Source organism: Mastigoproctus giganteus, chromosome 8 (assembly GCF_048544385.1).
Source record: "Mastigoproctus giganteus isolate SK-2022 chromosome 8, ASM4854438v1, whole genome shotgun sequence".
Classification (NCBI taxonomy): Eukaryota; Metazoa; Arthropoda; class Arachnida; order Uropygi; family Thelyphonidae; genus Mastigoproctus; species Mastigoproctus giganteus.
In genome coordinates, this window is record NC_143582.1 from 210,316,493 (window position 1) to 210,332,728 (window position 16,236).

The 16,236-nt window shown below is 38.1% G+C and overlaps 1 protein-coding gene across 1 annotated transcript in view; it reads left to right on the forward strand.

Moving 5' to 3' along the window:
* LOC150082240 (alpha-catulin-like) overlaps positions 1–16,236 on the forward strand; it is a 96,327-nt gene that overhangs the window by 34,456 nt on the left and 45,635 nt on the right. The window contains exons 7-8 of the mRNA XM_090380072.1: positions 7,821–7,907; positions 15,996–16,154. Coding sequence (XP_090236198.1) covers positions 7,821–7,907; positions 15,996–16,154 — 246 coding nt within the window. The remainder of the gene's footprint in view (positions 1–7,820; positions 7,908–15,995; positions 16,155–16,236) is intronic.

The following is a 16,236-nucleotide window of genomic DNA, read 5'->3' on the forward strand; positions in this document are numbered from 1 at the left end:
TTGAGTCAGTTTGGTGTGACATAAGCATAGGTAAATCAAAATTGAGAGTAGGAGTGTGCTATAGGCCTAATGACTCTGATGAGTATAATAAGATACTGTACAGGGAAATAGAATGGGCCAGTAAATCAGAGAGTCTTATAATGGGGGATTTCAATTTCCCAGATATTGACTGGAATTTGTGGGTTGGTCACTCACACACTAGCAAGGCTTTTGTGGATTTACTGGATGATTGTTTTCTACACCAGCATGTTCGGGAGGCAACTAGAGGGAGTAATACTCTTGATCTGATTATCAGTAGTGATTCTTCATGCATTAGGAATCTGCAGATAAATGAACCACTGGGTGGCAGTGATCACAGTGTGCTGAAGGGGGATTTACTCAAGGAGGTAACTACCATCAGAGGTAAAGGGAAGGGTTTTTGCTTTCGTAAAGGCGACTATGCTGGTCTGAGACAGTATTTAAATTCTATACAGTGGGACCAACTGATGATGTTACCAACAGCAAATTCAAAATGGGAAGCATTCAAGGAACTAATCTTGGAAGCTACCAGGCTTTACATACCAACCAAGAAATATTGTTCAAGGTTCAGGCTTAAATGGTTGTCAGATGAACTAATGAGACATATGGCAGAGAAGAAAAATGCATGGGATACATACAAATTAATGGGTAACGTGGAAGCCTATGATAGATATAAGTTGGTCTGTAACCAAGTCACAAAGGAGATTAGGCAGGCAAAGGCAGATTATGAGAAATCCTTGGCAAAGGATGCAAAGAAAAACAGAAAAGAGTTCTTTACCTATTTAAACTCAAGAAGGAAAGGGATGAATCAGATTGGTCTACTGGATGTTGATGGTTCAACAGTTGAGGATCCAGCTCAGGTGGCTAACAATCTAAACGAGTATTTTGCATCTACATTCACACATGAGGAGTTATTCAGGAAGGGGAATGTCGTAGGTGAAGTAAACATTGGCAGTGAGCTAGATGATTTTCTAATAACTGAGAGGAAAGTGGAGGAGAAATTGTTGAGGATAAACATAAAAAAGGCACCCGGGGTGGATGGGATCTATCCAGTTATATTAAAGGAGGCAGCAAAGGAAGTAAGCAAACCCCTAGCCATAATTATGAGAGCTTCTTTGGACTCAGGGGAGGTACCCATGGACTGGAGATGTGCAAATGTAACCCCAATTCACAAAGGAGGATCAAAGGCTGACACAGGTAATTATAGACCTGTTAGTTTAACTTCGGTTCCAGGAAAATTAATGGAGGCACTGGTTAAAGAAGCACTGCAGGATCATCTGGACAAGAATTCAGTTATAGCTCAGACACAGCATGGGTTTGTTAAGGGCAGGTCTTGTCTGACCAATTTGATTGGATACTATGATGTAGTCACAAAAGAACTGGATGCAGGGAATAACTTTGATATTATATATTTGGATCTTAGAAAGGCTTTTGATACTGTTGCGCATGGAAGACTGTTGCACAAATTGGAGAAGTGTGGCATTCGAGGCAAATTGCTGCTATGGATAAAGGGATGGTTGAGTGGCAGAAGACAGAGAGTGGTAATCAATGGACACTGCTCAACGTGGACTAATGTTATTAGTGGAGTTCCTCAGGGTTCAGTGTTGGGTCCATTGTTGTTTTCTGTATTTATAAATGATATTGATGATGGTGTATCAGGCTTAATGTCCAAGTTTGCAGACGATACAAAGGTTGGCAGGGTTGTTAAGGACACTACTGATACTATGCTGCTGCAACAGGATCTGGAAAGGTTGAGCAGATGGGCTGAGAGGTGGCAAATGAAGTTTAACATTGACAAATGTAAAGTACTACATATGGGAAACAGTAACCCCAGATCAACGTATCAACTCTGTGGTACTACGCTGACAGTGGTAGAGAATGAAAAGGACCTGGGGGTAATTGTGCAGGCAGATATGAAGTTCTCTGAGCAGTGCAGACGAGCTGCAAGAGTAGCTCATGGTGTCTTGTCAATGATATACAGGAATTTTTCTAGCAGGGACAGGGATGTGATTATTCCCTTGTATAAGGCATTGGTCAGGCCACACCTTGAGTACTGTATACAGGTCTGGAGGCCTCATTTCAAGAAGGATGTAGAGCTGCTGGAACGAGTACAGAGAAGGGCAACAAGATTAGTGAATGGAATAAAGGGTTGCTCTTACGAAGAAAGGCTTAAATTTTGCAAATTACAGAGCCTGGAGACTAGGCATCGCCGAGGTGATCTGATAGAGGTGTACAAGGTTTTGAATGGCTTGAGCATGCTCAATGCCGATGGGATTCTTCCTCTTGCTCAGAATAATCACCTGAGAGGGCATAAATTCAAATTGAGGAAGGACGGATGTCGGATAGATGTGCGGAAATTCGCCTTTAGCCAGCGGGCAGTTGGTTTGTGGAATAGACTTCCATCGCTTGTTGTTGAAGTTGATAGCCTAAACAAATTTAAGGCTCAGCTGGACAGGTATTTCGAACGAATTGAGGGGTGAAATGGGAGTAGTGGTTGTTTTTTTTTTTTTTTTTTTTTGGCTGATGCTGAATAAGCTTGCTTTCTTGCATCATATGCCTCTACTAATGCTAATGCTAATGCTAAAGTGAGCAGTGGGATGGTGCATTTGTTACTATGACAACCATGGCCGCTGACCTAGAAATTTAGAGATAAAATGATTTGGCTAAATATTTTTCAGAGTTAATATTAGCATAGCTACGTACAAGTTGTGCAAATGTATCATATTAGTACACAGCTAAACTCTGAATTAGCAATTTTTTTGCAAAGCGGCATCGTTTAAGTTAGAATAAGTAACAACAGTCTTCTCCTTTGGTGAAGCGTTACTTATTGAAAGTAGCGCAATATCATGGCAACTCGTTGTGAAGATATTCACAATATGAGATATAACTTAAACGATGCCGCCTTTGCAAAAACTTTGCTAATTCAGAGTTTAGCTGTGTACTAATATGATGCATTTGCACAAACTTGTACGTAGCTCAATTCTCTTGCAGCCTGAGACATAAGCCCCTAATGCATCTTAGTATTAGCATAGCCTGATGAATTTTACCTTCATTAAGGAATACTATAGACGTCTTGCAACACTAGAATGTGTTTATTTCTTCAGGAGAGTGATACATATTGAAATTCATCTGATCGACCAGTGAATTTATATTGCATTACTCGGAATTATCTCTAAGAATGGAAGCTTTTTAATTAAAAAATCACACAATAAATGGAGTTCGATACTGTCATTAAAATAAACTTTACAGACAGCAATTTATCCCTGATTGGTCAATTAGAGGAATTCCCACTCCCATAAGACGACTTTTATCGCTCTGTTATAACCAATCAGAGGAATTCCTCTAAACGACCAATCAGGGGTCAGTTGCTCTCTTATGGTGTCTTCTTTCTTCCCATTTCGAGAATTCTGATCACTGAGAGAAGTAATGCACGTGACCAAAGGATAGGCAGAGTTCAGAAACGTAATGCTGTTAACAAAGGTAATAATTGTGATCCTACAGTGTTTTAATTGGTAGTTATCTCTTAACGGAAATAACGCGCGAAGGAAACGACTTTTTAAAAGTAGAAGTTCTCATTCATCTGTTCAGTCGCGTCTATGACACCTTCCTATGAGTTGTAATCTCGAATTTTCACATATACAGGGTCTCTCAAAAATACACGGCATAACTTAAGGAACTCATTCCTTAAGTTGAAATATTTTATATCAACATAGTTCCGTAAATGCTTGGTTTCCGAGTTTTGAAGGTCTGTCTATGACACTTTAACTGTTCACATCACCTTATAGTAATTGTTCAAAATGTCAACCTTCTGCCTGAATTACAGGCCTCACATCGACGTCTCATGGACTCGCGAAGACTATGCCAAATTCCTGGCATGTTTCGTATTGTCTCACAACCTGCCACAATTCGATTGCGGAGAGTTTCCGCATCAGCTACCGGAGTGGAATACACCAATGACTTTAAATGGCCCCACAAGAAGAAATCTAGTAGGTTTAAATCAGCTGAGCGTGGAGGCCAGGAAGTTGGGCCACCTCTACCTATCCACCGACCAGGAAACCTTCGATTCGGGTAATTGCGGGCTAGGTGGCTAAAATGTGCGGGAGCGCCATCGTGCACGAAGTGTGCTTGCTGACAAATGATCAGTGGCGTGTCGTCCAAGAAATCAGGCATGTTGTTTTCCAGAAAGTTTCTGTACGCTTGCCCTGTGAGTTTGTTTGGAAGTACATGGAGCCCAAATAACTTATCACCAAAAACACCCACCCAGATGTTGAGACTGAACCGCTGTTGGTGATGTGATGGAAGAATTGCATGTGGGTTTTCCTCAGCCCATACATGCTGATTGTGAAAGTTTTGGATTTCGTCTCGTGTGAACTGTGCTTCATCTGTGAATATCATTAAGGCAGGAAAGTGAGGAGTTGTACCACACTGCTGCAAGAACCACTGGCAGAACATTACTCGCGCAGGGTAATCTGCTGGTGACAAGGCCTGTACCCGTTGCAGATGGTAAGGATACAGTTGATGTTCTCGTAACACTCTCCAAATAGTTGTACGTTGAACAGCCAGTTGCATTGCTATTCTGCGTGTGTTGATTCCAGGAGTGGCATGCACAACATCCAAAATCTCCACTACTTCAGGAGTCGTAGATCTTGGTCGTCCTCTGTCTGCAGCACGAGGTGTAAAGGTCCCATGTTCACAAAGGCGGCGATGGATACCTTCAAACGTTTTCCTGTCTGGACATCTTCGTTCTGGGAACCTTTCGTGGTACAAACGACCAGTCTCCAGAGCATTGCGGTCCACCAAACCGCACATAAAGTGCATATCCGCTTGCTCCTGATTTGAGTACATGGTCGGAATGGAAAACCACCAGATTCTGTCAGTAGACCACCTGAAAAGAAAAGAATTCCAGATGGGAAAAGTTCAAGACAGAAGACACCTCTAGATTCACAGGAGAAGTCCTCGGAATATGCACGGTGTATGTTAGAACCTACCACCTTGGAGAATTTGGATCATTATAGAAGTAAATTAAGGTTTTTTTGTATCGGCTTTAAAAAAGCCAAGTGTACACGATCTAGATATTGTAATGGGATACTGGAACAAGATGGCTGAGTTGGTGCAGTCTTTGACTGTTCGAAATGTGCTCCTTGAGACTAAGTTGAGCACTTTGATGGAACAGAAAGAAAAAGAAGTGGCTGTTCAAAGATCATATGCAGAGGCTGTCAGTTCCAGTGAGGTAAAGTCCAAGAATAAAATGATTATAGTGAAGGCAAAGGCGGACAAATATAGTACTAGTGACCAAGTTAAGAGTGAGTTGATGGGACGAGTTGCCCCTGTCTTAACTGACGTCAAGATAGTATCAGTTCGACCTATAAGAAATAAAAGGGTAATGATCGAAACTGCTTCTGAAGTCGATGTCAAGAAAATCGAAGAGTGTACGGAGGTACAAAAGCTTGGGATGGAGGTTGAAAGGCCCCTTCGTCGGTTGCCAAGATTAGTAATTTTTGATGTTGATTCAGATGTAGATCGAGAGTCCCTAAAAAATAAATTGTGGGAAAGGAATTTGGTTGACGGATTCGTCAATAAAGACCAAATTCTTTCCGAGATAAAAATACTCGCTAAAAATAAGGCAACGAACTCTCCAGGGTACAATGTAGTGGTGGAGGTTTCCCCACGTGTAAGGAGATACCTTTTAAAATATTCAAGAGTGTTTTTGAATTGGAGCTCACACCGTGTTCGGGAGTTGTGGACACCGACACAATGTTATAAATGTATGGCGTATGGCCATGTGGCCCGGTACTGTGATGCGGGCGAGTTCTGCAGTCACTGTGCCGGGAGTGGTCATACTTTTAAGTCTTGTACACAAAGAGCGGATGCTCCAAAATGTGTAAATTGCTGGAGGAGGAAGGTGCCTTCTGCACATGGTGCTAACGATCGAACTTGTCCAGAATATTTAAAGGCGGTTGATATTTTAAAGAGAAGAACTGAACAGGATTAGTTGGTATCATGTGGAGGTACCCCCTTTTTTAGTAATTGTAGGAAAACTTCTCCCGGTGGTGACTGGGGGTCGTCGGTCACAGTAACGTCAGTGTTGGGGTTCGCAGGAACTGGACCGGTGTGAGTACTGTATGATCAATTGTTATTATGAATTTTTGAAAGATCAATTGTTATTATTATTTAGTCTGGCAGGTACCAGACTATGTTTCACTAGATAGGGCAACCTACCTCCTCGTGGTGGGGACGGAAACTCGTGGTGGGGGCGGAGATGCCGACTCCGCCGCGAGGCTAAAGGTTGTGCTGTCCTTTGATTTATGTCATTAGTCAAGTTAGACTTTTGTAATTGTTTGTTGTTTTGTTAAAGATTGATTGACCAAGGTTGTTAACAAATAAAACAGTTATGATTGTAAGTGGCAGATGAGCTACGGCTCAGGTGGCCATTTGGTTTAGTTTGATTAAATGAGTACCTTGTGATGAAGGAAATCACCTACAAGAGATAAGACATTCCGGTTAATAACTTGGGAACCAATCATTTCCGGAACTATGTTGATATAAAATATTTTTATTGTCTACATATGAGGAACTCATTCCTGAAGTTATGCCGTGTATTTTTGAGACACCCTGTATAAACACACCCTGTACTGTTCACCACGAAAATCAAAACTTCCGTTATCGAACATAGGGAATTCTCAAGATGTGCCGAACTTGCTGTCACAAAATGAGCCAAGCTATTCAAAGTAGCAATAATCCAACAAAATTGGATGACAAAATTTGAAATACCATTATACTGAATTTTCCACTAAATATTAGGGTATTCTTTTTGGTGGTTTTCTAATTACATGCATATAAGATATTTAAGGTGTGGCAATAAAGTTCCTTGACTAGTGCAATAAAAAGAACAAAAGGTGAAGGAGATCAAAAATGATTTTATTTCTATTCAAAGTAATCACACTTGACTGAAGGCACTTATTATACTGTTCTAAAAGTTTCTGAAAATAGTCAACGAAAGCGTCCAAAGAGATTATGTTCAGTTCCGAGATTACGTTTTTCTTTATGTTCTCAACATCCTGGAATCTCTTTCCTTTGAGATTTTTCATTTTGGAAACGAGGAAGAAGTGAAATCTGTTGGTGCTACATAGGGAGAGTAGGGTGGATGGTTGATCTCTATAATGCTATCTTCACAACAAGTGCGGAATGGGCAAGGATATTGCCGTGCAACAAGAACCAGCTGCCTTTCTCTCGAAATCGGCCAAACCCGGGAAATGCGCTTCGACAGTCTTTACAACACCTATACGTTAAACATAGTATTGACTCTCTCCCCTTCAGGTAAAAATTCCTTGTAAATCACACCCTGTTTGTCGGCAAACATGATCAGCATTGTCTTGATCCTGAACTTCTCTAAACGAAACTTTTTGGGCCTTGGTGATTATTTTGAAGTCCACTGCATGCTCTGACGCTTCGTCTCTGGGTCGTACTGAAACACCCAACACTCATCTCAGCGACAATACAGTCGAGGATATTAGGATTGTCTTGATAAGTCTGGATAAAGTCTTTGCATGATGACACTTTGGGTAGTTTGCTCTGATGAATTTTGATTTAATTTTCTTTAAAATTAAATGCTTACGTGAATTTATTGATGATATCCGACAATGTTCTTAAAATTTCAGTGGATCATAATGTCGTTTTTATGTCTTATGCGAGTATTAACCACTTATATCAGGAAGGTAATGTTCATACACTACAACTATAATTTTTCAGAGTATAATTACATCTGTATAAATTTTCTTTTTTTCTTTTTCATGTCTTTTCAGGACCATGCAGGCAGGAGTTCGCCAAACGAAGAAATGGAAACTGCCATCCATCATACACAAAGGTGTTGCCGAGAACTAAAAAACGAGGTGAGTATCTTGATCATACTTCAATATATGAAGAATGATCTGACCTTGAATCTGCAGAGTTTTAGGAGGTTGCGACTTGTTGCGAAATGTTCGTAACTCATCTTGGCATAGTAACGCATAAATCATCCGTTTAACTTACAGTCAGTCTCAATTTTATTAAGTTGAATAAAAGGTATTTTATGTGTTTCGTCGCATTTTAAAATGAGTGATTTTTCTGAGAATGCAACGAATTTGCATCAAAATTTTATTACGGAAAAGTGAAACAGAAATCCTCGAAAAGTTAAACGGCTACTATACTGATCTAGTGAATCTCACGGTGAGCGTGAATTTTTGTGACTACTGGAAGTCATTACTGCTGTCATATAGCTCTGAATATACTGGTACTCCTCGTCCTCTCGAACTTTCACATTTGGAAGTCGATTATAGGACTTTTGATGAGTTTTATAAGTTATTGAATTGATCCTTCTAGATCTTGTGATACCTTGTTACTGTATGTATATTATGTATTTATATTGTTAATTAACGGTCTTTATAACAATTCTAACTCGGGTTCCTATGAACTTTCACCTACTGGAAGTTATGGGAAATTGGCGACCTTTCGAACTTTCACTTTGGAAGCCGAGGATTTTTTGCTATGTGTTATACAGATGATATATTTGCTATGTATTACAATCAATTTTTCTTTATTTGTTTTTCCAAATGTTATTGACATAATATTGTTAAATTGATCATGATGCTAGCTCTGGCTGGGCTAATCGTTGGACCACAATTGTTGGTTTTTTTTGTGAATTATTAATTGAATTGATATGATGTTTGTTAGTTAAACTTCTTTATTACATTTTTACTTCAGTTAACTGCTATATGTTAATTACTTACATCTGAAGTTTACTGATGTAACTGAATTGTCTATTTAACTTGTCATTTTTGTACAGTCTTATGGTGTCAGTTTGATGTCTCGTTTGTTACTAGGAATTACTATGTAATGGTAAATGCTATATGAGCTGTAATATGCTGTAAATTATTGCTTTTCTTCAAAGCTTGAAGAAAAGCAATCATCTTTGTTTTCTTTGTTTTCTGCTGTTTTATATGATGTAAATATACGCTGTAAACAATTTCATTTCTTCAGAATTTGAAGAAGTGACAGGAAGACAACTTCCACTTTCTATACTGCTACTTTTCCTTTACCTAGCTTGTATATATACCTTTTCTATTTCTTCGCAATTGCACTTACAGAATCTTGACCTCTAAGTGTGGCAAGATGTAATTTGATCCTGGCCGCCTTGCATGGCCGGAATTTGCGTTGCTTCACCACAAGACGTTTACGAGCGGCTAATGGTGGAACCCTGGGGGCCGCTAATTTTAACAAATGAATAAAATGAAATACTAAGAACGCAAGTACCCTGGTGGTCTGAAGAATCGTCATCCTTAAGGAAAGAAGTTTTTAATGCACAGAAATCTTATCAGAGGTATAGAAGCTGGGGGGGGGGATTATGAACCTGCATACTTTAAGGAACTATATAAAGTTAAGAAAAGATTTTCGAATCTAAAACAGCTGCTTGGAGGAACTTAGTTCTGCTTGTAGGCAACTCAGACCTGTGGGGTATTGCTTATAAGATTTTGAGGAATAACTTATCTTCTATTAATATTTTTAATACTGTAATAATTGATAATGTTGAGACAGTGGACTGGGATACTACTGTTCAGGCTGTAACTAACAAGTTGTTCCCTGAGGACGACATACATAATGATACTGCAGAACAAACTAAGATTAGATAGGATAATATAACTTATTGCAGGCCAGGCAATGATTGTTTATTTACTGCAGATGATTTAAGGGCGGCTGCTTCACAGATAACTATTAATAAGTGCCCAGGACCTGATATGGTAGAAAATTGTGTGATTCTTAAACTGGCAGAACTGTTCCCAGTTGTGATGTTAAATACATACAACAAATATTATACTGATGGAGTTTTTCCTGACTTCTGGAAGCTAGCCCGGCTGAAATTATTGAGGAAACCCGGAAAAAGTTGAGTGATCCCCGGGGATACCGGCCAATCTCTTTGTTGGCAAATCAAGGAAAGCTGTATGAGAGGCTAATACTATCTAGACTAAATCATCTGTTTGGAGAATTAAACTTCAGGTTTGGAAACCAATATAGTTTCACAAAGGGACTTTCTGCGGTTGATGCTATTGGAGATCTGACTTCTCATATACACAATCCTACTTATAAGTATGAATTGGCGATATTTATAGACTTTGAAGGAGCCTTTGATAGTGTCTGGTTCCCAAGTATTTTATTTTCACTTAGATTATTAAACTGTCCTAGATTATTATACCGTACAGTGTTTAGTTATTTAAATGAGAGACAGATATTATTAAAGACTTAGCACAGGGTGTTTATGAAAGCAATGTCCAGAGGCTGCCCACAGGGCTCAGTTTTGGGCCCTGGGTTCTGGAACCTGGTACTGCACCAATGATTATCATCAGAACATGAGTTTTGCTACAAAGTGGCATATGCCGATGATCTTGTGTTGTGTATACCTGGTAGATCCAGGAAAAGTTTAGAAGAAAGAGCTGAGGTAATTTTATCTAGTTTGGTCACTTGGGTTAGCCAACATAAGCTGAAAGTATCCCCTTCAAAGACAGTAATGATGGTATTTAAAGGGAAACTATATCCTGGTAGACCACCAAAAGTTTTACTAACTGGTAAACAGATACCAACGGTATCACAGGTTAAGCACCTAGGAATTATTTTAGATAAGAGATTGCTGTTTATGCCACATCTGGTTTTTATAACTAAAAAGATTAAGAATTTCACGGCCGCTGTAATACATATTACTCGAACAGATCGGGGACTGAAAAGGAGAGTGTTACAGTTATCTTATAAGGCGGTATTTCTGCCCATTGTCTCCTATGGATTTATTGTTTGGTATAAGAGGATGGATAATATAAAATTTAGGAATAAATTACTCTCTATTCAAAGATCAATGTTGTTAGCGATTAATAGAGTCTGTAAAACTGTTTCTACGAATGCACTGCAAGTTACTGCAGGGCAGATTCCTTTAGACTTGTATATTATTTATAGATCTTGTTGGTATTCTTTAAGAAAGGGATTAAATTATTCATATATGAATTTATTAAATGAATTCGAAGATCAAACTAAAGTTACCAAGACGGATGTTATGAAGAAAGTTGTCACGATGTGGCAAGCGCGCTGGATGCTAGTGAAACGGGCTGTGTTATGCGTTTATTTATTCCTGATGTTAATTTGTTTTATAATAGTAAAAAGAATAGTTGGTTTTATCCACGTATGCAACTGTCATGCATTTTGACAGGATCATTAAATGACAAGCTGTTTAAATTTGGCCTTTTGATAAGCCTTAATTGTTGTTGTGGCGCTGGGGAAACCTGGCATCATATTTTTTATGAGTGTACTATTTACTCAGATTATAGAAGCCAACTGTTATTGGTGATACTTGAATTAAGACCAGGTTGTGAACATGTATATGCAGGTAATAAGTCGAACTATAATGCTCTCCAGGAATTTAGTTATCAAGTCTTTAATAAGAGAAAATACTTGAATGCTTTATTATTGTTGTAGTAGATTACTCCTGCACAGTTGTACTGCTCCCGTTTCCACTTTTGAATTGGGGTGAGGTTTTTTTTTCTCCCTCCCTGTAACTTGCAGGAGTGCCTTTTTTTCTCCCTCCCTGTAACTTGCAGGAATGCCTTTTTTCTCTCTCCCTCCCTGTAACTTGCAGGAATGCCTTTTTCTCTCTCTCTCCCTGTAACTTGCAGGAGTGCCTTTTTTTTTCTCTTTCCCTGTAACTTGCAGAAGTGCCCTTTTTTCTTTTTTTTTTTCTTTTTTTTTTTTGTTGACACTGGTAAAACATCACCGGAGCGGGACATATCCTGCTGGTTTATGGGTGGAAATGTTCTATTATCATTATTATTATATATTTTTATTTATTATTATTATTATTATTATTATATATTTTTTATTTATTATTATTATTATTATATATTTTATTTAATTTATTATATATTTTTTATTTTTATTTTCATTTTTTTATTTTTATTTTTTTTTCTTATTCTATTTAATTTTATCTTTTTTTTCTTATTTTATTTTATTATTATTATTTATTTTTTTTTTTGCTGGCTCCCAGGTTGGGCAGCCTGGGAGCGGGACTGCTGGCACCCACTGGTCTAGCACTTCCACCAGTGGGTGCGGTATAAAGGTGCATTAATATGCACCTTTATTATGTTATTGCACAGACAGTGTTTAGTTGACACAGGTTCGGCTCCGTGCGCCAGTGTTAGGCGCCAGGCAGCATTTGCCCATATAGGGGCTATTGTCTGATGGCAGAGTATCCTGATGTTACAACATTTACACGCACTAACGCACACACATTTAATACACTCAGGCCAACATCAAGGGATTAGTATGCATACAGAATACACAGGTGGAGATGGATGCGAATCCGGGTGCCACCCACAGCAAATACACACATACATACATACATACCATACTAAGAACGCCATTCCTCAACGAAGGCGTCTCCATAGCCAGGTGGGAAGGAGCAGCAGTGCGCAGCACACGCTTCTTGATTAGACCGGGGTTCGAGCCCGTCACCACCAAATACGGAGGATGCGGAAAGGTCAGGGAATGACCACCGCATATCCCGGAGCAATATGGCCTTAGTTGCTAATGCTCCTAAAAACCAAATAACTAACTAACTCCTCAACGAATACATTTAATCGAACGATTTGTTGAGGACAAAGGGAATCGAGCTAATGAATTTGTCTCCACATATAATTTAATTGATGCTGGTTAAGTTAAGTCTGTATTAAGCACCAAAGCAACTAAAGCTATGAGCGGTAGTATATGTCTGTAAATTACTATATTGAGGTGTATTGTATGATAGATTTGCTTTAGTTTGACGAAAACCCGAGTTTCCGGGAGCAAATTCCATGCAACCCTCGCCTGAGACCAACTAACACAGCCCTGTTGTGAAAAATTCCTAAAAATTTATAAAAATTTCTCCTGTCATTGAAGGGATTCGAACTCATGCTTTTTCCACATGATGTAAAAAAAGAAAAAAAAAAAACTGAACTATATTAGGGTCACCTGGAAAGTAACTTTCAACTACCCATACGTATTGTTTCTGTAAATTGCGTGTGTTCTCTGGTCGATCTGCCTACTTTGTTGAACGAAAAACCCAGTTTTTCCGGGGGAAAAACTTTGCCATTTATGCCTGAGACCGACTAACTGAACCACGGAGTGAAACATTTTCTCGGGTCATCGACGGGATTCGAATGTGGGTGGAAAAACCCGGTGTGGGGAGTACGGTGATGATACGACTGTACTGCCCGCGAAGGCTTCCACACGGTCTACGTAGGGAGGACGGTTATTATATCCACTGTGCTGCCTGCGAGTTAATTCCCTGGGAAAATGTACCATATTACACGTACTACATCCCACTGCCAACCCAATGGACAGGAGTCCATCGGGATAACTTTCATAATCGCATCATGAGTATGCGCGGTCATAGTGAGAATGGAATATGAGCCAGAAACGGTAAAAACCGTTTCTGTATCAGTATGTTACAGATGCCACATGCGGAAAGTACTTTTGAGTACTCTTGTACTCAACTACTCTTGAAAGATTTATATTAACTACTTCGAATATTAAGCATTTTTAGTTAACGGAATCATTAGCAAGTAACATTCATAGAGCAGTATTATGGAATAAATTCAAAGAGAAATCTTTAAACTGATTTTAATTTTAAAATATTAACTACTGTCTAGACCTGTGGTTTTCAACCGGGGTGCCGCAACAACATTCCAGGAGTGCCAACGTAATTTGGGTTTAAGTTACTTAAACTTATTATTATTTTTTAATTTATATATTTATTTCATTATAAAAAGGTGTACAGTATCTTTTTAATTTTGTGGTGATCTATAATTGATGTTTACTTAGTACCTCTCTATATAAAGAATAAAATTATATACTGTATATATACATAATTTGTATTATGAAATGTACTTTTTATAATTATATTATTATAATAAATATCATATAACATATATATTTTTTTAATATTATATATATATATATATATATATACACAGAGAGAGAATCGGATCTAACAGGCAGAAAATTGAGTAGGGGTGCCGCAAAATAAAATAAATTACTTAGGGGTGCCGTTATTAAAAAAAGGTTGAAAACCACTGGTCTAGACTCTACAGAAAGGGAATTTTACTCAATGGAGATTAGAGTATTTAGCATGCAAGTCTTATTCAAGTGGGACCAGTTGACAAATCTAACAAGCACAAACACCTAATGAAATGCTTCATATTTAAGATACACGCATTGAAATAAATTTCACCCAGTTCAAATTTTTTAATTAAATTATTGTTATTTTTTTTGTAATTACTCTTAAGTGTTTTCATGTAGCTTTTTTAACAGATGCATTATAAAATTTAATAAAATTCATCGAAACCAAGCCTATGTTTAAAAATTAATGAACGGAAATGTAGATAAATCCATGATAAGTAAAAATGTCGGATTTCTATTTGGCGATTTAAATGAAATCTGCAAAGGCCTGACAAATGCTTCTTTAGAAACAAACAAAATATCATGACAATTCGTTCACTGGGATTGAATTGTTACAGTTGGTGATCTAGCTAAGTGTGTGTGCTAAGCGCCAAAGCAGCAAAAGGGCTTAGAGGTATCAGTTTATTGCATGTATTCTAAGGTCTTTTTTGCTATTAGCTAGACGAAAAACCATGCAACGTGAGCCTGAGACCGACTAGCTCAGTCACGTTGTGAAAAAATCCATAAAAATTTCTCGCGTCATTGACGATATTCGAATCAAAGCTTTTCCATCCGGTATCGAAGGGTTGGTAGCGCAATTATAATTGTGCTACCGCAAAGGCGTTACAGGTGAATGGGCTTACTAATGCTAATAGGTAGTAACCGCTGTGCTAAATAAAATTTTGCATAATTATTCGAATATTAACATGTTTTAGAGGCGATATTTCACCGGAAGTTTGAAAGGTTTCATGGTAACCATAACGAGACTGGATCATGGTGTCTAGAGATAGTGTCGTTTATCTAGTTATATATTAAAGAACATACCAAAAGAAGTCACGAAATCCTTTTATAATCCCGAGATTATCTTTACCCATAAACAAAGTCTCTGAAGATTTGGAGATGCGCAAATTCATTCACAAATTTGATTCTAAGGATTGAAGAGGTAACTATAAAACTATTTTTTAAAAAGTAATTTGTAGGGTGCAGGACGGAAAGAAGGAAGGAATAAAAATAAAGTCGTAGAACGAGTTCGTTTATTGATTAAAGATGGAATCCCATGAACTGCTATATATATGGTTGTCACAAAAGATGCAAAGTAATTTTACATATGAGAAAAATGAAGTTTAAACGGAATGTAAATGGTTATGAAAGAAGACAAACTATTATAAATAGCTACTCTTGGCTCCTTTACTCTCGCCGATGTTGATGAACGATGCTGATGATGGTACTAGAAGTTAGATGTCGCGGGTTTCTGATGATACCAATACTTCCATATCTGATGATATGGAAGTCCTCGTGGCCGAGATGGTCGGTTTTATGATAGGGTTGAATAGTTTTATTTTCTGAAAACTCGGGTTTTTTATCCAGTAAAGAAGCAATGCGATCGAATAAAATACGCAATTACGGACACAATATATTAACGTCTCATTGCCTTAGCTACTTTGGCGTTTAATATTTACAACCACCCATACCAATCAGAAGTCTCATTTTTATCTCCTATATCGAAAAAATAGGAGATTAAAAAAAGCGCGATATTATTCGATTAGATTACTTTTTTAATCCAATGTTAAATTAACCTTAATGTTAAATTAACGTTAATTCTTAAATATGTGTTATCGTCATCAGACTGGTTATTATATTACAGATGTATATATTTGGTTTACCTGGTTCTACATTGTGAGTTTATGAGTTATACATGTGTGTGTATATGTATAATAACTTTTATAAATAACAGCAAAGTGATTTTAATGATTTCTACTATCCTCTCCCAGCTTCAGACGACAGCACTAGATCAAGCAGACGAGTTGCTGAAATTCCTAGACGAAGGAAGCCTCCTAAATCGCCTGAAACACGCCTCTATTACAGGCGATCACGGCAGGTTAGACGAATATACAGAGAAATTCAGCGAACACTCGGACCACTTACAAGAGGTAAGGGCGAGTTCTTTAATATTGACACGTGATCAATCTAAAAGAGAACAGGCAAGTATCAGTTATCGAAGAAATGTTGCTG